At 57.8% G+C, this 22,202-nt stretch overlaps 1 protein-coding gene and 1 non-coding gene across 7 annotated transcripts in view; both read left to right on the forward strand.

Annotated features, from left to right (window-relative positions):
* AP1B1 (adaptor related protein complex 1 subunit beta 1) overlaps positions 1–18,519 on the forward strand; it is a 48,322-nt gene extending 29,803 nt beyond the window's left edge. For 3 of the 6 annotated variants that reach the window (XM_006069877.4, XM_006069879.4, XM_006069878.4), the window contains exons 9-23: positions 345–440; positions 1,094–1,209; positions 1,481–1,646; positions 6,486–6,584; positions 6,936–7,195; positions 7,744–7,945; positions 8,694–8,714; positions 9,170–9,313; positions 13,009–13,154; positions 14,945–15,074; positions 15,353–15,437; positions 15,950–16,036; positions 16,133–16,287; positions 16,795–16,803; positions 17,498–18,519. In XM_006069877.4, the coding sequence (XP_006069939.1) occupies positions 345–440; positions 1,094–1,209; positions 1,481–1,646; positions 6,486–6,584; positions 6,936–7,195; positions 7,744–7,945; positions 8,694–8,714; positions 9,170–9,313; positions 13,009–13,154; positions 14,945–15,074; positions 15,353–15,437; positions 15,950–16,036; positions 16,133–16,287; positions 16,795–16,803; positions 17,498–17,572 (1,791 nt within the window). In that variant the 3' untranslated portion in view covers positions 17,573–18,519. The remainder of the gene's footprint in view (positions 1–344; positions 441–1,093; positions 1,210–1,480; positions 1,647–6,485; positions 6,585–6,935; positions 7,196–7,743; positions 7,946–8,693; positions 8,715–9,169; positions 9,314–13,008; positions 13,155–14,944; positions 15,075–15,352; positions 15,438–15,949; positions 16,037–16,132; positions 16,288–16,794; positions 16,804–17,497) is intronic. The other 3 variants (XM_006069881.4, XM_006069882.4, XM_006069883.4) reach the window with 3 other exon arrangements.
* On the forward strand, positions 13,552–13,648 carry LOC112580017. Its single transcript, XR_003104383.1, has one exon. It is a non-coding gene; the product is annotated as a small nucleolar RNA SNORD125 (small nucleolar RNA).
* Positions 18,520–22,202: the final 3,683 nt, after the last annotated feature.

Consider the following 22,202-nt stretch of genomic DNA (forward strand, 5'->3'; position numbering starts at 1 on the left):
GGGTGGTGTCCGGGCCCTGGGCTTCATAAGAAAGCTCTCCATGAATGTTATTGGGTACTTTTGTGATTAAGGAGCCTGTTCTTTCTGTTGTCACTTATCATCTGCCTGTCAAAGCGGATGCGTTAGCTAGATCACCCGAAACAAGGCTTGTCCAGCCCTGACAGGTCGTCCTTCCTGGTTTCCTCTCGGGGCACCCGAGAGCTCCCTCCCTCCCTCAGGACTCGCACCTTGAACGGGAGGCAGGAGCCCATCGGGCTTGTCTGTGCACACCCCCAGCCCAGGGGTGTTCCAGGACAGCGCCCTGCCAGATCCCCCCAACTCCATCTCCTCTGTCTGGGCCCTAGGTGTTGGCGGAGCTGAAAGAGTACGCAACCGAGGTGGACGTGGACTTTGTACGGAAGGCTGTGCGAGCCATCGGCCGTTGTGCCATCAAGGTGGAGGTGAGCCTCTGAGACCGTCCTGGGTGGGAAGAAGAAGGAAGGGCAAGGAGTCCGAAACTGGGAGACGAGTCTGATTCAAACAGAATCTGTCAGCTGCTCACGACCCGGCAGGGCCTGAGGGTCACAGCTGGAGCCCTGCAGGCCCCCGTGGTACAGATTTGGCTCCTCCTCATCTGTAATCTTCCTTGGGCCTCTGAGTTGCTGCAGGTGAAATCAGCCCATCATCATCATGGGGTCTCCTGCAGCGTTAGCGCAGAGAGTGGGGCAGCCCAAGCTGATGGTGGCCCCAGCAGACTTAGCTTTCACTTCATGGACCTTGGGGCAGGGGGCTCTGCCTGCTGAATGTTTTGGCCAGTTTCACAATTCAACTGTCTGTGTGCCCTTTTTTCCATATTTTCAAGGGTCACTGAGACCGCTGTGTCCTGGCCCTTCATCCCTCATGTTCTCTGCCTCTGGAGATGTTCTTGGGCTGCTGACCTGACTGTCCTTAAACGGGTCCCTGGAGGCCAAGGGGTCCCTTGAGCCCAGCCTCTCGAGACATTTCCCCTTTGATGCCTCTGATGGCAGTGAGGAGTCACTCCCGCAGTCTAACACAGTGTGTTGGCGTTGAGGGTGTGGGGAGGCCTGGCCCATGCTCTCCTCTCCCTACACAGCAATCCGCCGAGCGCTGCGTGAGCACGCTGCTCGACCTCATCCAGACCAAGGTCAACTACGTGGTTCAGGAGGCCATCGTGGTCATCAAGGACATCTTCCGCAAGTACCCCAACAAGTGCGTGGCCACTGCTCCTGCCGGTCAGGGCTCTGCAGTTCTGGGGCCGAGGGGGAGGGGGGAGGAGCACGGGGAGCACTCCGTCTTCCTCACTTCCCTGCTGCTCTGCGCCCCAGGCCTAAACAGGAACCAAGGTGGAAAGGACAAAGCTCGTATCCTCTTCCTCACCAGCCTCTCGGGCTCTTCGTAGAGTAGCTGCCCGTGTCTCTTGTCCCTCACGGGCGGCCCGGGCACCCTCGGTGCTCACATGCCACTGTGCCCTGATCTCCAGGTACGAGAGCGTGATTGCCACGCTATGCGAGAACCTAGATTCCCTGGATGAGCCCGAGGCGCGAGCTGCCATGATCTGGATCGTGGGCGAGTACGCTGAGCGGATAGACAACGCGGATGAGCTGCTGGAGAGCTTCCTGGAGGGCTTCCACGACGAGAGCACCCAGGTGAGGCACGCCTGCGGGCCTCAGGGCCCTGCCCTCCCGACACCACCTTCACTGTGTGGACATTCATGTGAGAGGTGAACGGGAGACAGGCGTGGTCCCTTTCGACCCTCACTGTGGTGCCTAAGGGGTGCTCCTGAGGACAATCTGTGGCGGAGGACTCTGAAGGCTGCAGCCATTTCTGGTTTTGTTGTTGTTTTTAATTAATTTATTTTTGGCTCTGCTGGATCTTCATGGCTGCATGCGGGTTTCTCTAGTGCAGTAGTCTGGGGCTACTTTCCAGCTGCGGTGTGCGGGCTCCTCGTTGCGCTGGCTTCTCTTGTTGTGAGGTGTGAGGTTGGTTGCCCCGGGGCCTTGGGATCTTCCTGGAGCAGGGATCAAACCTTTGTCTCCTGCGTCGGCAGGTGGATTCTTATCCACTGTACCACCACGGAAGTCCTGACTTTGTTTTACTTTTGTATTTATGGTTGGATAGGTGCTACATTGACTCAGGTCAAAACCTAAAAAACACGAAAGGATATGTGGTGAAAATCCTGTTTCCTGCCACTCTCCTGGCCTTGAGTTCTCCTCCCGGAAAGCACCATGTTACTCAATTGGTTTCTGGGGGAAGGGTGGGTGGGTTTGCTTCCAGAGAGAACGAGTTTAGGAACACACCAGCCAGTTCCTCTACAGAGACAAAAAATAGTCAATTTTTATCACTTGTGATACTTAACATTCCATAAAGTCAAATTCTGATTTAGTAAGCTAAACCCTGGCTCCCAGAAGAAATAGAATTGTGTTTCTACACGCCTTCAGTCACTGCACGTGTATCTACTCATCAAGATAAACATCGTTTTACGTGTGTTTCTGTTTAAAGACACCTTGCTTAATACATTCCATTGATTCATTAGCATTGAACTCATGGCCAGCAGCTGTAACTCACATCTGAACAAAGCTCATCTGACACATGTATTTTCTCCAAAGGCATATCTCAGCCTTCCTGCCCTTAGGAGCCCCAGACAGCTCTCCAGCTCTATATTGGGGTGGGGTGGGCCCCTTGTAAACAGCAAAATCACCAACCAAAGGCCCCAAGCTGTGGACAACGTGGCACATTTACAATGAGAACCAAGCACCACCTCACTTGACCTCATCCAGGAGCTTGTACGTCAGGCAGCGCACACATTCGCTGCTCTGCACGTCTGTGAATGACTGTGAAGGTGCCATAAGCATGGGTTTCTGGGTCATGAATAAATGTTAGCAAGCAGACAGATTTGCAGGTGTGTCCTGTGTGAATCACGAGGACCGACTGTTTATATATTTCCTTCCCACTTACTTTTAAATATTACTTCCAGCAAACCATGCAGATTCAAACTGATCAGCAGGTTGTATTTTTTCCTTAAAAATACGTCTGAAAGCCATGACATTGTGAGAGCTTTTTACAGCTTCCTAGCTTCATGCAGAAGGACCCTGTTTAAGCAGGGTCCCTGACTGGTATTTAGGTGTCCAGCCTTCTGCTCTTTTAAACAGCTCTGCTGGGAGCGAGCTGTGGGAAACTCATCTGCAGGTACAGCTGGAGGACGGGTTCTTAGGAGCATGGTGCTGGTAGGAGGGCCTGTGCATTGCCGGTCCGGACTGCCCTACTGTGTCCAGACTGCCCTGGCACAGAGGCGGTTCTGGTTTACACTGCCATCGTAGGGGGCGGGGGGGCCCCTCTCCTTGTCTCCTGGCCAGCCTAGGGCGTCCTCAGACTCGGTGTGTGTAAACTGCCTGCTTCCTTTGCCTCATGGGAGGCAAGTTCAGAGCTTTTATAAACTACTTAGTGCTTTGAGATTTGGGAACTTACTTTAGATTGTTTTTTTGAGCCCCCTCGTCCTGGCTCCTAAGCCTCTCCAGCTGTGGGCAGGGGAGGGGCTGAGATCAAACTGCCAACATCTGTTGGATCATGGAGAAAACAAGGGACTTCCAGAAAAACATCTAATTCTGCTTCATTGACTATACTAAAGCCTTTGTGTGGATCACAACTAACTGTGGAAAATTCTTAAAGAGACGGAAATACCAGACCACCTTAGCTGTCTCCTGAGAAACCTGTATGTGAGTCAAGAAGTAACAGTTAGACCTAGATGTGGAACAACTGACTGGTTCAAAATTGGGAAAGGAGTATGACAAGGCTGTGTACTGTCACCCTGCTTATTTAACTTATATGCAGAGTACATCATGCGAAATGCTGGTCTAGATGAATCACAAGCTGGAATCAAGACTGCCAGGAGAAATAATCAACAACCTCAGATATGCAGATGACACCACTCTAATGGCAGAAAGTGAAGAGGAGCTAAAGGGCCTCTTGGTGAGGGTGAAAAAGGAGAGTAAAAAAGCTGGCTTGAAACTCAACATTCAAAAAACTAAGATCATGGCATCTAGTTTCATCACTTCATGGCAAATAGAAGGGGAAAAAGTGGAAACAGTGACAGATTTTATTTTCTTGGGCTCCAGAATCACTGTAGATGGTGACTGTAGCCATGAAATTCAAAGACACTAGCTCCTTGGAAGAAAAGCTATGACAAACCTAGACAGCATATTAAAAAGCAGAGATATGACTTTGCCAATAAAGGTCCGTATAGTCAAAGCTATGGTTTTTCCAGTAGTCACATACTGATGTGAGAGTTGGACCATCAAGAAGACTAAACTCCAAGGAATTGATGCTTTTGAACTGTGGTGTTGGAGAAGACTCTTGAGAGTCCCTTGGACAGCAAGGAGATCAAACTAGTCAATCCTAAAGGAAATCAGCCCTGAATATTCATTGGAAAGACTGATGCTGAAAATCCAGTACTTTGACTGCTGCTGCTGCTGCTGCTAAGTCGCTTCAGTCGTGTCCGACTCTGTGCGACCCCATAGACGGCAGCCCACCAGGCTTCCCCGTCCCTGGGATTCTCCAGGCAAGAACACTGGAGTGGGTTGCCATTTCCTTCTCCAATGCATGAAAGCGAAAAGTGAAAATGAAGTCTCTCAGTCGGGTCCGACTCTAGTGACCCCATGGACTGCAGCCTACCAGTCTCCTCTGTCCATGGGATTTTCTAGGCAAAAGTACTGGAGTGGGGTGCCATTGCCTTCTCCATACTTTGGCTACGTGATGCAAAGAGTCGACTCATTGGAAAAGACCCTGATGCTAGGAAAGATTGAGGGCAAAAGAAGGGGATGACAGAGGATGAAATGGTTAGATAGCATCACTAACTCAATGGATTGTAATTTGAGCAAACTCTGGGAGATAGTAAAGGACGGAGGAGCCTGGTATGCTGCAGTCCATGGGGTCGCAGAGAGTCAGACACGACTTAGCAGCTGAACAACAGCCCTGAGCTGCAGGCTGACTTGGGCCTCAGTGTGTTGGCGGGGGAGGGGAGCTAGGCAGGGAGCTGACTCAGCCTTGGTCCAGGGAGCACAGCAGACGGACAGGGTGAATGAGTGCCAGCAGCCAGCAGCCCGGGCTGGGGAGAACCTGGTGAAGCGTCCCTGTGTGGCGGTTGTGGTGCTGACAACAGCCACGACCGCTGCTGTGCCTTGGGCGGAGGACACAGTTCTTTCTGTTTGTTGTCTCATTGACTTCCCGTCAACCCTGTGAGGCACTGCATCCATTTTATAGAGGAGGAAGCAGCCTCAGCAGTTAAGTGACTTGTCCAGGGTCACCGGCTGGGAAGTGATGAAGTCAGCATTCAGAGGAAGTGCTGTCTTGGTCTGGCTCCAAGTTGGCCGCCACGGCTTGTGTGTTCCGGGCCCCCAGAACCCCTGAAGTGGGCCGAACTCTCCCTCACCAGCTGAGGGCGAGTGGCCTTCTGCCGGCTGCCTCTGGCCTTGGAGACAGCCAGCCTGCTCCTCCGCCATTGGCCGCTGTGTCCCCAGATCGTAGGGACTCTGGAGGGACTCCTCCCAGCATCCGCCCACCCTGCGCAGCAGCAGCTCTGCCGCTTGTTTCCATAAGTGCCAGCCTTTGGACGGGCCCAGACGCTGCTGCCAGCCCCACCATCACCCTTCTGCCGCAGGCCTGTCCCTGGCACCATCTGGGGAGCCTCTGGTTGTCTTCCTGTGCCAGGGCTGACAAAATGGGATGGGGCTAAGGAAGGGCTGCGTGCGGAGAACTGTTCTTTCAGAGGTGTGCTTTTAGTCAGCAAATTTTGTTTTTTTTTCTGGCAAATTTCTCTTAAGTGCCTATATTTTGCCAGACTCTGGAGTGAACGATAGCCAGGGATGCAACAGGGACAGACTCGAACTCCGCCCTCAGGGGCACTCCACAGAGCGGCCAGGTGGCTGCAAAGTGTTGCCAGCACGGCACCGGTGAGGGGGGCTGGAGCTGTGGAAGCGGGGAGGGGGTGCGGGAGGCGTGCTAAGGTGCAGACAGGGCGGGCAGGAGGTGGGGCTGCTGGGGGCCGGGCAGAGTTCCACCTTGGGAGGAAGGCTCCACGGGCCCATTTGCCCCCGTCCGCTCAGCTTTCCTGGCACTTGTTGCACTCGTTGGCAGGTGGTCTCTGGTAAGCACACCAGGCACACGTGTTGCCTCATGAGCCAAGTTCCTGAAGGTCGTGGACCCAGAGCCCTGACGGGTTTCTGGGGCCCTAGCGCTGGGCAGCAGTCCCCAGCCGGCCTGGGGCTCTGCAAAGCTCCACGGCCAGCTCTTCCTGACCATTCGGGCCAAGGTCCAGGCTACTCAGCACAGCCACACCACTGCGCCTGGCCTGTTTGTGTGGCTAGCCCAGACCCAGGAGAGCTGCTCTCGGCCTTTCAACACCCCTTCGGTCTCTGAGGTCCTCCTCTGGTTCCCTGTGGTCCCCACCCGGAGCTCACCCTCCCCCCTCGCCTCCTCTCCGTCCTCCTCAGGTGCAGCTGCAGCTGCTGACGGCTATCGTGAAGCTCTTTCTGAAGAAGCCGACAGAGACCCAGGAACTGGTGCAGCAGGTCCTCAGCTTGGCCACGCAGGTGGGTGCGGCCTCCCTGCAGTGCCCATCGCAGCCCTTAGTCCACCCAGGGAGCCAGACCGGGAGTCCTGCCCCTAATCCCCAGCTCAGGGAGCTCAGTCAGACAGATAGGGCAGGCGGGGATGGGGGCGATGTTGAGCCAGCCTCCCACAGGGGGCAGGGAGCGGAGGCAGGGGCAGCCTGGCCTGAGGGGAAACCAGGGGGCTGGGCTGTGTCTGCTCTGTGCCTAAAGGGGCAGGCTCCCACCAGCACTCAGGCAGTCAAGTTAGTGACCCTGTGACCCCCTGTTGTGGGCTCCCCCTCCCCATCACCCACGTGCGCAGCATTTCACGCCCTTCTTGTCACCTCCCAGGACTCAGACAACCCGGACCTGCGGGACCGTGGCTACATCTACTGGCGCCTGCTCTCCACGGACCCCGTGGCTGCCAAGGAGGTGGTGCTGGCTGAGAAGCCGCTCATCTCCGAGGAGACAGACCTCATTGAGCCCACGCTGCTGGACGAGCTCATCTGCTACATCGGCACACTGGCCTCTGTCTACCACAAGCCGCCCAGTGCCTTCGTGGAGGGGGGCCGGGGCGTCGTGCACAAGAGCCTGCCGCCCCGCACCGCCTCGTGAGTCTGGGGGCCAGTCACTGGCCCACTTCCCTGGTCCAGTAGCACAGCGCTCTCACCTGAGTCTGAGCAGAATTACGATTCTAGCGACCCTAGCGAATGCTCACTGCATACCAGGTGTGGCCTAGGTGACGACAGCTCTGAGGGACGTCCTCCCTGAAGAGACAGGGACCAGAGGCGGAGAGCGCTCAAGAGCCTGGTGAAGAGCGCAGGCAGCAGAGCTGGGCTCAACCCAATTCTGCCCGCCTCCAGAGCCCCGTTCCGCTCAGGTGCTCCCCCGCAGCTCCCACGGCTTTCTGGTCTGGGTTGTCCTGTCCTCCGGGACTTTAAAGTGGACTGAGTTGGGGAATACAGACAGCCCTCCCTCCCCTTAGCCCGGAACAAGATGGATCAGGGGTGGGAAGGGGAGGAAGTGGGGTGTAGACAGGCTCCCAGGACAGTGAGGAGGCCTGATGCCTCTCCTGGGGGCAGATCCCGGAGACGGGGCCTGGCCTCCCCAAGACAGCACCGCTCCCGGCCCTGCTGAGCCTCTCCCCACGTCCCGGCAGGAGTGAGAGCACGGAGAGCCCAGAGACGGCCCCCGCTGGAGCGCCCCCCGGAGAGCAGCTGGATGCCATCCCCACGCAGGGCGACCTGCTGGGCGACCTTCTCAACCTGGACCTCGGGCCTCCGGTCACCGGCCCGCCCCTGGCCACCTCCGCGGTGCAGATGGGCGCCGTGGACCTGCTTGGCGGCGGCCTTGACAGCCTGGTACGTCCTGGGCCCCCGGACAAGGTTGATGGTGGTCTTCAGGGAGGGATCAGGAACGCCTTCTCTGCCAGACGCCATCCAAGAATCATGTAGCTCCCGTATCAGTGAGAAGCTGAGGCGTAAAGCAGTCAGGTGGCCGTCCTGCCTAGCACACACAGCTGCTAAGTGGCAGACACGGGATTTAGCCCCTTGCCAGGCTGCTGAACCCCAAGAGTCCTCCTGGGGGCTGTTCTCCCTTACCCTCTGAGTCACCTTGGCCCTGTAAGGCTGGGGGAGCCACCCCTACACCCACTCCCCCACACGTGGCACCGATTGGGGTAGCCGCCCAGCAGGCCTGAGAGAGGCCCACGAGAGGGTGGGACAGCCCCTGCCTTGTGAAGGCGGTGGTAAGAAGGCCTGCTGTTTCCTTGGGATTCTTCAGGCAGCCGGAGAGCCAGGTGGAGGTGGCACCTGGGCCCTTGTCACTTGGCCATGCCCGGCTCAGGTCCCCAAGGCCACAGCACAGGGAAGGGTCAGAAGGACGAGGGTGGTCGAGTGGGGCTGGGGGTGTGGGGGTGCTGCCCATCATAGAGACCTGGGGCACTCCTAGGCCGCTGCAGCCTCGCACAGGCCCCATAGGGTCGGGTGGAACAGCCGTGACTAACCTTCTGCCTCTCTCCTCCCTGTCTTGTCTCTCTGTGTCTTCTTCCTGGCTTTCCCTCTGCATGTGGCTGCCTGTTCTCTTCACCCTGCCTGCTTCTGCTGGGAGATGGGGGATGAGCCTGAAGGGGTACGGTTCAACCCTGTGCCACCAAGCCTTCGTCCTGCTGCTCCTTGATCACCCGCCCAGCGTCCCGGGGCGGGGGGTGTCAGGGCCGTTGGCCCACCCTCACTGCCCTCCGATGAAGTTACCTTGTCATCCGGAGGCCCCCACAAGCCCTCCCTGACACCCCGGGGTGTGCTCCGGTCTCTGAGCACGGCCCCCTCATAGCACTGTGTTGAGTACCCCTTTTCTCCGTGGGCTGTCGGTTTGTGAGCGTGCCCAGCTCTTCTCCTCGGGGCTTGTAGGGCACGGGAGGGCTCGGCCTCTCCTCTCCACCCGCCTCTGTCTTGTTTCTGCAACTTAGAGTTGACCTGAAGGCAGCCCTGCAGGATGCCCTCTTGCCCGATCCCCATCTTCTAAAGGGCCAGGCGGCCATACTTCCCCTGGCGTGCCTGCCTCTGACCCCTTTCCCCTTCCTCTAGATCGGGGCCCCCAGCTTCGTGGCACCCCCAGCAGCAGCAGTACCAGCCAACCTAGGAGCGCCCATGGGCAGTGGCCTGAGTGACCTCTTTGACCTGACCACTGGCGTGGGCACCTTGTCGGGATCCTATGTGGCTCCCAAAGCAGTAAGTGCCGTGGCCCCATGGGAGGCGGGAGGCAGACATGTGGGCTCCTTCAGTGGCCAGCTGGGTTGCCCGGAGCAGCGGGAGCACAGGGAAGGGGCGCTGGGTCTGGTGTGGAGGCCTGGGGAAGGCTTCCCAGAGCGGGTGTCGCTGGAGCTCAGTCCTCCAGATCAAGTCAGAATCAGCAAGGTGAAAATGGGGAGCCGAGGGGGCGTGCTCACCTTCCAGAGAATGGCAGAAGCCCCGTCTAGTGACTGGTCAGTGGTTCTCAGTGCCGCTCAATCCAGTGCCCCAGATTGATGACAGGCGCTTCATACGGCCCCCTCCTTTTCTAATGAATGAGATCTACCTACTCATAAAATTTCTGAAACGGTAAGATGCTGTCATCACATAAGGAGACTTAAAAGGAGGAGAACAGAACGCTTCATTTTAGTGTGGTAAAGGCTTGGGCACGCCCGCCCCGGCAGATCTCATGGCGTTGCCAGGGGTTGGCAGCAGAGTCACTGTGGCACCACAGTGCGGGTGCCATGAGTGATGGGCTGGAGGCACCTTTCGTTTCTGATACAGCGACTGACTCCCAGTAAAGTTTCAGACGAAACAAAGAACAGGCTTCTGTTGATTTCACCATCATTAAGTTCTTGGGAATTTCAAGGCGCACTGAAATCCTGCAGAAAATACTCAAGGTCTGCAGGACAGTGGCTCCTAGTGAAGCCTGCCACCCCCACGGCTACCTCCCTGACCCCAATCAGCCTGGAGGCACCCCAGACGCCCCCTGTGCCACCCAGGTCGTCCCACCCCACTCCATACTCCTGGCTGGACTCACGCTGAGGAGGCAGGGAGCTGGCGAGGTCATGGCCCTGGCTCTGAGGCTTTGCTCTCCATCCTGGCACAGTGGTTTTTAAGCAGAAACGAAGCTTAAAGAGCCATCGCTGTGGCCACTGTGTGGAGGCCAAACTTAAGGGCTAGAGCAGAAGCCAGGAGCCCATGAGGAGCTGTCGACTGATGGCGGCTGGACAGGAGGGCTTTGCAGGAGTGGAGATGAGCTGGGCCGGAAGGAGGCCTGGCAGGACGTGGGGGCGGTGGGGAGAAGGGTTCCGGCTGGCAGTGGCGAGGGCAGGCAAGGGAAGGAGAGCTGAGGACAGCGTGGTGTGGGCTGGGCCCTTGGCCTCAAGGAAACTGCCAGAGGGGACGGATGTGGCCTGAGCCTCACAACTATCAGCCAGCGCCCCTCTCTCTTCCAAGGTGCCCTCCCCAAACCAGGACCCAGCAGAGCTTCGGGGGCCCAGGGACATGTCCCTTATGATGAGGGGAGCTGCCAGCCAGCACCTGCCCTGCCCCAGCCTCCCTGTCTATGCCTGCCAAACTGCAGTGGCCAGAGCCCCCAGCCACGCCTTTTTGCAGGATCTGGGCCTGAGGGGCCCCCAGGAGGCAGCAAGTCTAGCGCCAGCGGCCTCCCACTGCCATGGAGGGCTGCGCGAACGTGGCACAGCCCCAGCCCAGAGCCCTCCCAGCAGCTGCACGGCACTGGCGCTCCCGTTTTCTGGCTGAGGAATCTGAGTGCTTTAAGGTCCTATAGCTGATGAGTGACAAGAGTCTGGAGGTGAATATGGGGCTGTGGCACCAAAGCCCCCGCCCACGACCCTTAGGTGATCCTAAAGTGTTTGAGAACCTCCGTGTACCTACTTCGGTGCCATGGTTGTCAGAATCAGCTTGCTTTCTGCATGTGTATCCGTTTTAACATGTATTAGCGCTGCTTTGTCTTAGTGGAGGACCTGGTGACTGTATCAGCTGGAAGGAGAGGCGAAGGGATCACCGGATAGGAGTAATCAGGGCAGGCTGCCTGCAGGAGGAGTCCTTTTCCACACGGGCAGGACTTTCCCCTGCCACCTGAGTCACAGGGATGTGGGTGTGCTCTCCGTCCAGAAGTAGTGACTATGTAGCCTACCTTTTTCTCACAGCACTGTGACCACCTCAAATCGTTTGTCCTGCCTGCAGTCCCAGCCCTTCCTGGTCAAGGAGGGTGAGGCTGTCATATGTACAAGAACTTGAAGTTCCTCAAATATTGTAGCCAGCAGGGGCTGACAGTTCTGGACTCCATGAGCCTACAGTGACCAGGAGCCACGATATCCCACCCCTAACAGTCAGGACGGTGATAGTGCCAGCCCTGAAGAACCTGGGAAGGAAGCCTGGGGGTGGAGGTGGGGCAGGGCAGTCACCCTGGGGCCCTGAGTGCTCTCTGTGCTCCCAGTCACAGCTCACGACTAAATCCCCGAGATTCTGTCCACAGATTTGTCTGGTGGAGCAAAGGATGAGCAGGTTAGCAAGTAGGATGGGATGGGGGTGGGGAGTGCTGTCCAAGCAGAGGAGACTGTGTGTGTGTGTGTGAGGCCCGAGGAGCCATGCGCACTGACCCAGGGAGGGTACCCCGATGGGGAGGCCGTGGGCAGTGGAGGCATCGCACCACTGAGGGTCCCGGGCTGCCATGACGAGATCTGCCTTCCTAAAGATGGCTCTGGCTGCTCTGGAAACTGCGAATAGAAGACTTGGGCAAACGTGTACACCTATGGCTGATTCATGTTGATGTTTGACAGAAAACAAAATTCTGTAAAGTAGTTAATTCTTCAATTTAAAAAATAAATTAATTAAAAAAAGAAAAAAGACTTGGGCAGCTACCCGGGTGGCTGCCATCTTACCTGGGGGCTCTGATGGTGACTTACCCCTGGGTGGTGCCTGTGGATAGGGGAGAGTGGAGGACGTGGTGTCGGGGGAGGAGGTGACCTTGACGGGACCTGGGCTGGGTGACCATAGCCATGTTCATTGACAGGGCCCCTGGGGATGCTGGCCTCAGGGGGCTGAGCCGTCCTGGTAAGAATGGCAGCCAGAGAGGCGTCTGCACATCCACAGGATAGCATCCGTGGGTGTCCCTCCTGGGCAGGGCTTTGATCCATGCCATTCACTCAGCAAATGTTCCCCAAATACAAGTCTCACACCAAGCTCCGAGCCAAGGATGCAAGACAGAAAAGCAGAGCCCTCCCCCTCGAAGCGCTGTCCGAGCACAGAGGAGATGGTTTATCTGCAAGACCGTCATTGCTGCAGAGCCCGGACGAGGACACTGGGGAAGGGTTTCCCGGAGGAGGTGGCTCTGGAGCTGAGCGTCCGAGGACAAGGGCAGCCAAGCAGGCAGGGAAGGCCTGCCAGGCGAGAGGTCCTCCCGGGTCCTGTCGCTGCTCAGGCCTGTTGGTGCAGTTAAAGGCCAGCCCTGCCGCTTGCGAGGAGGACAGGCCGTGACCGCCCGGGGTCCTCTGGCTCTGGCCAGGCCCCGGGCACCTGTGGTCTCTCAGTCTCCTGGGCTCATCTGGAGGCTGGTGGGGCCTGCTTGTCTCTCCACCTTCCTCAGCCCTCCTCTGAGTATTCTTGGTTTGACCTCTGGAGACTCAGGTCAGGTTTTGGGCACACCGAGGCCTCCCTGTCCCATGCTGCTCCAGCAGGCGGCCACCCCGAGGCGGGGACCCTGGGCAGGCAGGGCAGGGTCCTTCCTCTCATCCTGAGGCTCACATGGTCATCCCCTGGCAGTCCAGGCAGGTGTGGTCCATCTGAGAGGGCCCTTCAGGTGTGACAGAAGGGAGCAGGGGAAGGACCCTCAGGGGGGCTGTGGCGTGGGGGCTGTGGCAGCCCCCTCCCCATTGTTTTCCCTTCAGGTCTGGCTGCCAGCCATGAAGGCCAAAGGGCTGGAGATCTCTGGCACCTTCGCCCGCCAGGCGGGCTCCATCTCCATGGACCTGCAGCTGACCAACAAGGCCCTGCAGGTCATGACTGACTTCGCAATCCAGTTCAACCGCAACAGGTGAGCCCCCGAGGCCTGCCTGCCGAGGGCCCGCGCTGGGGCCTGTGGGCCGGCCCCGCTTTCTGCTGGAGGAGGTCTTCCTCACAACTGCAGCTCCGGCCAGCTCTCTCTGAGGCAGTAATTTTCCTCACCGTGACCTCTCTTTGTGGGCACCAAAGTCAAGGCACCTCCCTTTAGTGTTACCTTTTCCCAGCACCCAGGGGGGTGTTTCCCTGACAAAATCGCCAGACCTCAGTGGCTCCCCTCTCAGGGCGTCTCAAAGAAGGCGGACATGGAGTGGGTAGCGCCTCTGGGAGTGATGTCCGCTCCCAGCGCCTTGCCCTCAGGGTCCCCTGCACTGGGGGTCAGTGGGGAAGGCCTCCTTGGACCCAGCCAGCTAGGCCAGGGCTCTCTGGGGAACACAGGCAGCCTCTGCTGATGACCCTTCTTCCTGAGTGGCTCTGGTGATGAGCAAACTGAGCCTCTAAGAAGTTGACTGAAGGGGCTGCTTCCTCAAGGAGAGCCTGTGCGCCAGTTTTTCCCGGCCATCTGTCAGACTGGGGAAGTGGGCACTCTGCTCCTTTCCCTCAGGGAGCCCTGCAGGCCCCCAGGAGTGCTCCTAATCATCACTCACAGTGAACTTACGGTGTGTGGCCAGCTCCCTGGGTACCAGGCCTTGTGTCGAGAACTTTAGGAGTTTGTCTCTCTTGAGCCCCTTCACAGCCCAGTGAGGTTGATGCCATTAAGCCCCGTTTGGTAGAAAAGGAAATGGTAACCCACTCCAGTATTCTTGCCTAGAGAATCCCATGGACAGAGGAGCCTAGCAGGCTATAGTCTATGAGGTCGCAAGAGTCAGACAGGACTTAGTGACTGAACCACCAAAGTAGGTAATGATACCTGAGCTCAGAGAGGGTGAATGCCTCACCCACGGTCACAGTTGACAGAGGTCGGGCTCCCAGGAGAGCCAGGAGTGCTGAGGCACTGTGATGGCATTCGCGTCCCCACGGTATCCCCTGCTGCGTCCCGGGTGGGTCTGAGACCACAGTGGGCAGAGCACAGGCTGAGGTCAGGCAGCTCAGGCTCTGGGTCTCAGCAGCGCCGCTCACCCAGGTCTGGGCACGCCCCTCCCTGAGTCTCTGTGTTCTGGAAGACAGGAGGTTGTGTACCTGTCGCTGTGTTTACAAGGACAGGACTTCAGGTGCCCCGCCTGGGCACAGGGAGTGCTCAGTCCATGGTCCCAGTCGGTACCGTGGTGACTTACCTTCCAGTGGCCGGGCATCTCTCACGTTCTTGGTGCCCTCTGATTTGCCCACATGCCACTTTACCAAGAGGCAGGGCTTTCCTGAAGCTCTGTGGCCGTCGTGTGATCCAGCCAGTTCTGGCCCAGACAGTAAACCCAGTGTCTCCCCTGGGATGGTCGCGCCCCTCCTGGGAGGTTGGGGTTGGTTACTGAGACGTGAGCAGTCAGTTTTCAGGTTAGAAGCAGCTTTTAGGCCCCTGGTATGACATGGGGCTCATGGAGGGTGGGGCAGGACGCACCGACCTGGGCCTGCCTGGTCCCTCACCCAGAGGAGAAGGGGGAGCAGAGATGGGTTTTGGCTAGCCCAGGTTCTCTTCTGTCTGCGGGGCCATTCAAGCCTGGGAGTGGGGTCAGGAGCTTGTCCCTCCGGCCTGGGTCTGGCCTGGGGTGAGGCTGGCTCGCTGGAGAGCCTTCTCCCCAGCTGCTGCCTGGCCCCGGGACCCCAGGAGCCCACCTGCCCTGTGTCAGCGCCTGCTCCCCACCATCCCCACGGGGGCTTCTCTCTCCCCAGCTTTGGCCTGGCCCCCGCCGCCCCACTCCAGGTCCACGCGCCGCTCAGCCCCACCCAGACCGTGGAGATCTCCCTGCCTCTCAGCACGGCGGGCTCGGTCATGAAGACAGAGCCGCTGAACAGCCTGCAGGTGCGTCCCAGGGAGGACCAGGCACCCTGGTCCTTGCCCACATGCCCCGGGGAGGACCAGGGAAGCCCTTGGGGCCTGGCTGGCTCTGTCACAGTGCTGTGTCTGTGGAGTCTTGTTCTTGGGCACAGACGGGTGGGGATGGGAAGGCCGGGGGCCGGTTAGGGGATGGACATGGCTCCTGGGGAACCTGCTCAGCTGCGCTCACGGGAGCAGAGGCTTCCTGGGGCCTCAGTGGGCATCAGGCATAGGGGACGACCTGGGGCCTCTCTTGTTCCCAGGTGGCCGTAAAGAACAACATAGACGTCTTCTACTTCAGCACCTTGTACCCGCTCCACATCCTCTTTGTGGAGGACGGGAAGATGGGTGAGTCCTGAGGGCACCCCTGGGGTCCCTAGAACGGATGGATGGAGTCCATGAGTCACTGGCTCCCCTGCAGAGCTGGAGGGAGGGTCACACCTTCCCGAGGGTCTTGCCTGGCCAGCTCTGTTCTCAGCCTGACCTGCAGCCTCTAGACAGTCATCCCCGGGCCCCCTGAGGCAGGGGCCCTAGGCCACGCGTCACACCTGATGCCCACCCCTGGGCCCCAGCGAGAACCTTCGGGAAGGTGCGTCCCATGCCCAGAGGGCTTAGGCCCCCTTCAGCCGTCACCACAGGAGCCCATGACATCACTGGGACCAATGAACGGGCTGCTTGGTGCCAGGGCCGGAGGCTGGACGTGGGCAGGAGCAGGGAGGGACCCCGCAGAACACTAGCTCAGAGTTTGCCGAGGGAAGCAGGAGGGGCTATGACGGAGCCACCCTGGTCTTGGGTACAGGGCCTAACCGCCCCGCTTCCCGATGAGGGTGCTGAGCAGGGTCCCACCTGTTTCCCTGCAGACCGGCAGATGTTCCTGGCCACGTGGAAGGACATTCCCAATGAGAACGAGGCCCAGTTCCAGATCAGAGACTGCCCCCTCAACGCGGGTAGGGCTCCCGAGCCCTGTGCCTGTCCATGCTGCCCTATGCCCTGACCCCAGCCCTGAGCGCCAGACCCCCCATCTCTGACCTTGTGACCCCCAGAGGCTGTGAGCAGCCGGCTGCAGAGCAGCAACATCTTCACTGTGGCCAGGAGGAACGTGGAGGGCCAGGACATGCTCTACCAGTCTCTCAAGCTGACCAACGGCATCTGGGTGCTGGCCGAGCTGCGCATCCAGCCAGGCAACCCCAGCTTCACGGTGAGGCGCCTGCTCCCACCTAAAGCCCCGGGGCCTCTGCCTTCCTGCCCGCATGCCTGCCCGGGCTGGGGTCGGCCCTGATGGGGTGGGGTGGGCTGGGGCATCCACCCTGGTGTGAAGAAGCACCAGGATTCTGACCTTAGAAAGCTTCAGCTCAGTCCCATCAAGTGTCTCAGATAAGGCACCGAATCCGGTCTCTGAACAGTGAAGTGGACTAGAATCGGGCCCTGTGAGGCCCACCTGGTACTGGGAAGGAGCTCCCCTGGGCTCAGGGAGCCCTGGCCCCTGGGCTCCCCACTCCCCGAGAAAGGACGAGGCTGCGCCGCTGCCGCGGCCCCTGAGAGCCCAGGCTTGGCTTCTCCCCTCACCCGAGCGGGCAGGCATGACCCCCCGACGTTGCTCCCCGGCCCCCCAGTGGCGTGGGCGCCGCGGCTGGTGGTGGTAATTTCCGTCTCCCTGTGTCCGGTCGCTGCATGTCCACCTTCCCTGCCGGTGCCGGTGGTGCAGGACCTGGAGGTTAGCGGACTGCTTTTCTCTTCCTCTTCCCCCATCCTCTCAGGCACTCCTGGCACACCCCACCTCCTGGCCTGGCCTCGCCCCCCCTGCTCCCCAAAGCCGGGCAGATGCATGCAGGCTGCAGGCCGGGGGACAGACCACCCCGCTGCCATGCCCTGCGCTCTCCAGCCTGGCGCACACTCCCCACAGGCCGTTTGCGCAGAGCCCTCAGAGGAGACCGGGGCCCCTCAGAGCAACAGCCTTGGCAGGAGGGGCGGCGAGCCTGTCTCTGCTACTGGGCTTGCCAGCCCTCCTCGCGGTTAGAGCCGAGCCAGATCTGACACAACCGCTTCCTGTGCAGGAAACCAGAAAGATCCCCCCACCCCCCCAGCGCCCCCACAGCCTCCCTCCTGGCCCCCAAACGTCCTCAGGGACCCCCACCCTCCACGGATGGGCTGGCCACCTCGGGCTCTGACTCACGCTGCAGCGGCTGCGGGGGCCGGGACAGCAGGTCTGTGGGCTGCAGTCTGTTTGGTCCCCGCCTGGCTGGCTGCAGGGCCGCCCCCTCGGCGGCACCGCACAGCTGCTCCAGCCGCTGCTGCCTCCCCGCAGGGCCCCACGTGCACCCCACCCTCTGCCATCTGCTCCCCTCCCCGGCCTGGAGAGGAGCCCCAGGAATAAGGGGTCCCTGCCTCCCACCCTTGTCCCCCTACAGCTGTCCCTGAAGTGCCGAGCTCCGGAGGTGTCCCAGCACGTGTACCAGGCTTATGAGACCATCCTGAAGAACTGAGGCTGTCCAGCACCCACCCCAGCTTCCTCGGAGCCCCCTGCGAGGTGCCAGCGAGGCTCCTGGCACCCCCCGGCTTCTCAGGCCTGACTGCAGGGCCCGCTCAGGGCCTCGGGGTGCTCCTGTGCCCAGGACTCTCCTATTTCCATCGTGCTGACGTTTGGGGTCAGGTGAGGAGGGCACCAGAGGAGCCAGAGTGGCAGCAGGAGCTGCACAGGGCGACGAGGGCTCCTCTCCGGCTCTTCCTGACCTGAGGGCGAGCCCGCAGTGCCTCCTCAGGCTCCCAGCCCGAGATCCCTCTGCCTTGTCTCCCTCCGCTGGTGGCGAGGCCCTGCCAACTGCCCCCTCCTGGGACAGGCCCTGGAAGGCATCCTGGTGTGCGTGGAGAGTCCCCTGGGTGCCAGGAGAGCTGCTCTGTCAGGGCCGGGGCTCCCAAGGCCTGCCCGGCCCCCCAGGCGCTGAGCCGCTCAGGGAAGACCAGGCAGAAGCTCCCGAGCCCTTCATGGCTCTGGCCCCCGGCAGACCCCTGGCAGATGTGCATCCCGCCCCCCTGCCCGCGAGGACAGTCACTGCCTGTGATACATTCCTGGTGTGCCCGGGGCTTCTGGAGTGAATGGGGCTGAGGGGTGGGGTGCCTGGGCAAGCGGGGTGCTTCCTCTCCTGGGTTCTTAGGGGTCCCCTCCTGGCCTCCCAGGGTCAGTTGTGTCTCACGGAGCATTAGGTTTTCCTGTTACTGCTGTTTAATAATAAAGAAAGATTCTGCTTTTGGCAATCATGGACACTTCTTTCCCCTCCACCAAGTGTCAGAATTAAAAACTGCCTCCAAGTGGTCAAGGTTGGTTTTCTTGAGCCCTGCAGTAAGGATGCCTAGTATATATAAATAGAAATTATATATTGTATGTTTACTCTTATTTTCAGAAACAGAAAGTGAATAAAAATGATGATATCAAGCGTGTCCCCGGCCAGTGTTTGAGGTCCCGAGGCTGCTCTGGGCAGGGTCCAGGGCTCAAGCTGTCAGCCCCCGCCAGGCCCTGTGGACAGCACCTTTCCCTGTCCCTCTCCTGTCCTTGGACACTGCCTGCTGGTCTCCCAGCACCTCTGCCACCCTTGACCCCAGCTCCACCCCAGCCCACACCGTCATGCCTTTAGATGATCAAGGGCTGAGTCCATTCTGGTTTTCCTTGGCTCCCAGGGTTGGCAGGAAGGCCCAGCACCAGGCCTGTCCAGGCTGGCTGCAGCGGCTGCCCCAGCCACCACCAGGGATACCCCTCATGTCCCTCATGCTGGCAGTGGCCTGGTTACCGAGGGTGTTGGGGGGGACCCGGGGTAGGATTCCATGGGCAGAGCTCCCAATGGGTTCTCAGTGCCGTGTGGCTGCTGGGCCTTCGGCCCTCAGCAGCTTCCTGCTCCAGCCACTCCCTGCCCGCACCAGACACACTGCTGTCCCAGCTGCCGGGGCATCAGCAGGGGTGCCTGGCCCTCCACTGCCCCACCTCTGACCCCTAGGGTGTCACCACCATGCCCAGGGACCCCAGAGTCAAGAACCAGCCAAGACCCTTGACTGGACAACCCCAGTTCTCACCCTACCCAAAAGTCCCCAGCTCAGAAGGCACCCACAACTGTGGCCATGGACGCACCCCGGCCTGCCCTGTCACCCACCATCCCGGACCTGCTGAGGCCCAGCTCCCACCAGGCTTGGGAGCACACCGCTGTCCCTGGGGCGGGCGAAGATGAGGCCCAGGACCCAGCCCGAGGTGAGGGGAAATGCTGCTGAGACCTTCTGGCCGGCCTGGCCAGACAGAGGCCCGTGGACCCTCATCGGACACCTGAGGCTCGTGTGCTCGGGCCTCAGGCGGTTATGGGAGGAAACTCAGCATGATCTCGGCCCCCCTCCCACTTCCCTGTCCCTCCCTCACCCCGGTGACACCCCTCACATGCACCCCTGGTCTGCATGTGCTCAGGCCTCTGTATTCTCAGGTCTTGATGTTCCTAGGGGCTGAGGGAGGGGGCAGTGTGGCATCTCGCAGAAGACTCTCCAGGGCGCTGAGCCTTTGTGACCAGCTGGGGAATTCAACACAGCAACCAGTTATTCAGGAGGGTCTAGCAAGCACCCCGGGGACTGAGGGGTTCTCTGAGTGCCCCACACCCTGCGCGGGCCTGCAACGTGACTTCATTGTACTTTTTTTTTTTTAATCTTCACAAGTGTTTTGTTTCATAGAGAGTGATTCTGGACCAAGGTAAGTTCAGTCACACAGAGGATGAAGTTCTCCCTTCCATACTTCCTCTGTTCTTATTTTCCTCCCTAGAGGCAAAGTTCATTGCTACATTTTGGTCTTCCAGGAATGATTCTGTGCCTTTATAAAGCAAATCCTGGGAGGTACTGACTAAGTAAATAGCCCCACACCCTGGACGCTACCAGCACTTGGCTCTATTTACCTATCAGTACAAACACAGCCACCTTGGAATTCCTTGTGCAGAGGGGCTGTTCTCTGGCTGTTTCCATCTTCTGCGCATCCAAGCAAAGGTGCAGTGAATATCTTCTACAGGCATCCTTGCCCCTAGACCCAAGTGCAGCTGTTGGATCCAGCCCCAGAATGGCTGGACCAGAGGGTATAAACATTTCACATCTTAAATTTTAGTTCTAGTTTTGAAAAGGTAATGTATTCACATGGTTCAAAATCCAAAAGGCAGATACAAGTGATACAGTATATATATCAGATATAGTCCTCCTCCTCATACCCCTCCCTGAGAGGACTAGTGTTACCCTCCAGAGAGACTCAGTGACATATAATATGACCTGCACCATACTCGTATCTTGCAGACTTCTCCATTATTAGTTCCATTGTAGAGAGCAGCCTTGTGCCTTTTTATAGCAGCTGTGTGGTTTTGCATTGAACGGCGGCGCCGTGATGAACCAGTCCTTGCTGTGAAGTCATCTGAGTTGTGTCTTTGGTGGTGTTAGCGCAAGTGATAACTGCAAAGAACATTCACTTTCATGTCGGTAAATTCCTCAGACAGAAATTGCTGGGTTGAAGGTAGGTGTGTTCATCATTTTGTTAGCTGTTGCTAAAAGCTCTCTAGTTCACACCCCCACCAACCACGAAGGAGCCGCCCGTCCCCCGCACCCTCACGCGCGTGGCGCCCTGCAGTGTGTTCAGCTGTCGGGTGAGGAATGGCGTCTCACTGTCTTTTAAACAGGCCTCCATTCCTGTGTTTTTGAGCCTTTGTATGTCCTTTTCTATGAGCTGTTTGCTATTTTTTTGCCCTTTTTTGATCCGGTTATTGGTGCTTTTCTTCCTAGTCTGCCATTATTCCTCCCCGTCCTGTTTCTGGTTTTGCTGCTGTCTTGACTTCTCCATGCTGGAATTGCGTTGGGGGCGTCATCCTCCTTGCGTCTTTCTTCCCGGTCCCTGTCTCGTCTTAGTTTTTGCATTCTGAGCCTGTTCCTTCTGGGCTTTATGTGAGGAATGAGGTAGGGATCCAACTTTCTCTTTTCCCAGATGGTTACCTAGTTTTTTCCACACCATTTCCTGAATAATTTGTCTTTTCCACACAGATCTGAAATGTCATTTCTGTCATACACTAAATTTCCACATGTATATGAGTGCTTTTCTGGGCCCTGTTCTGTACCAGAGAATTTGTGTATATGTTGGCCATTGTGGGTGTCTGTGTTTGTTTTGGGGTTTTTTGGGCCATACTGTATGGCTTGCGGGATCTTCCCTGACCAGGGATTGAACCCAGGTCATGGCAATGAAAGCCCAGAATCCTAACCACTTGGCCACCAAGGAACTCTTGCCATTGTATTTTTTAAAAACATATTGTTCCTTTATATTTTTATAATTTATAGCACCCTCTTATTCACCCTTTGGGGCCCATTTGATCTTTAGAACGAATCTTTTTTTAATGATGTATTATTTGGATCATATCAAATGTTTATATTAACTTATGGAGCTGCTACTGCTGCTGCTAAGTCGCTTCAGTCGTGTCCGACTCTGTGTGACCCCATAGACGGCAGCCCAACAGGTTCCCCTGTCCCTGGGATTCTCCAGGCAAGAATACTGCAGTGGGTTGCCATTTCCTTCTCCAATGCTTGAAAGTGAAAAGTGAAAGTGAAGTCGCTCAGTCGTGTCCGACTCCTAGCGACCCCATGGACTGCAGCCCACCAGGCTCCTCCATCCATGGGATTTTCCAAGCAAGAGCACTGGAGTGGGGTGCCACTGCCTTCTCCAACTTATGGAGAACTGACATCTTTATAATGATGTCAGTAATATTAATCTTTATATCCAAATGTAGGAGTAGATGCCTTTCCATTTGTTCATACTTTCTTTTATGTCTCTGTAACATTTTAAGTTTTCTTCATTTAAATGTTCTTGCATGGGGAGTTCCATGCTGGTCCAGTGGTTGGGACTCAGCACTTTCACTGGCAGAGCCCGGGTCTGATCCCTGGCTGGGGAACTAAGATCCTGCAAACTGCACAGCATGCCAAAAAAAAAAAAAAAAAAGTTCTTGCATGTACATTATCCTTGCATAGATTCATGAGTATTTTCTATTTTTTGGTTCCTTTTGTGAATGGGATCTTTTCCATGTGTATGTTTATGATGTAAATATATATTTGTTAATATATAAAACAAAA

Source organism: Bubalus bubalis, chromosome 17, assembly GCF_019923935.1.
Source record: "Bubalus bubalis isolate 160015118507 breed Murrah chromosome 17, NDDB_SH_1, whole genome shotgun sequence".
NCBI classification, from domain to species: domain Eukaryota; kingdom Metazoa; phylum Chordata; class Mammalia; order Artiodactyla; family Bovidae; genus Bubalus; species Bubalus bubalis.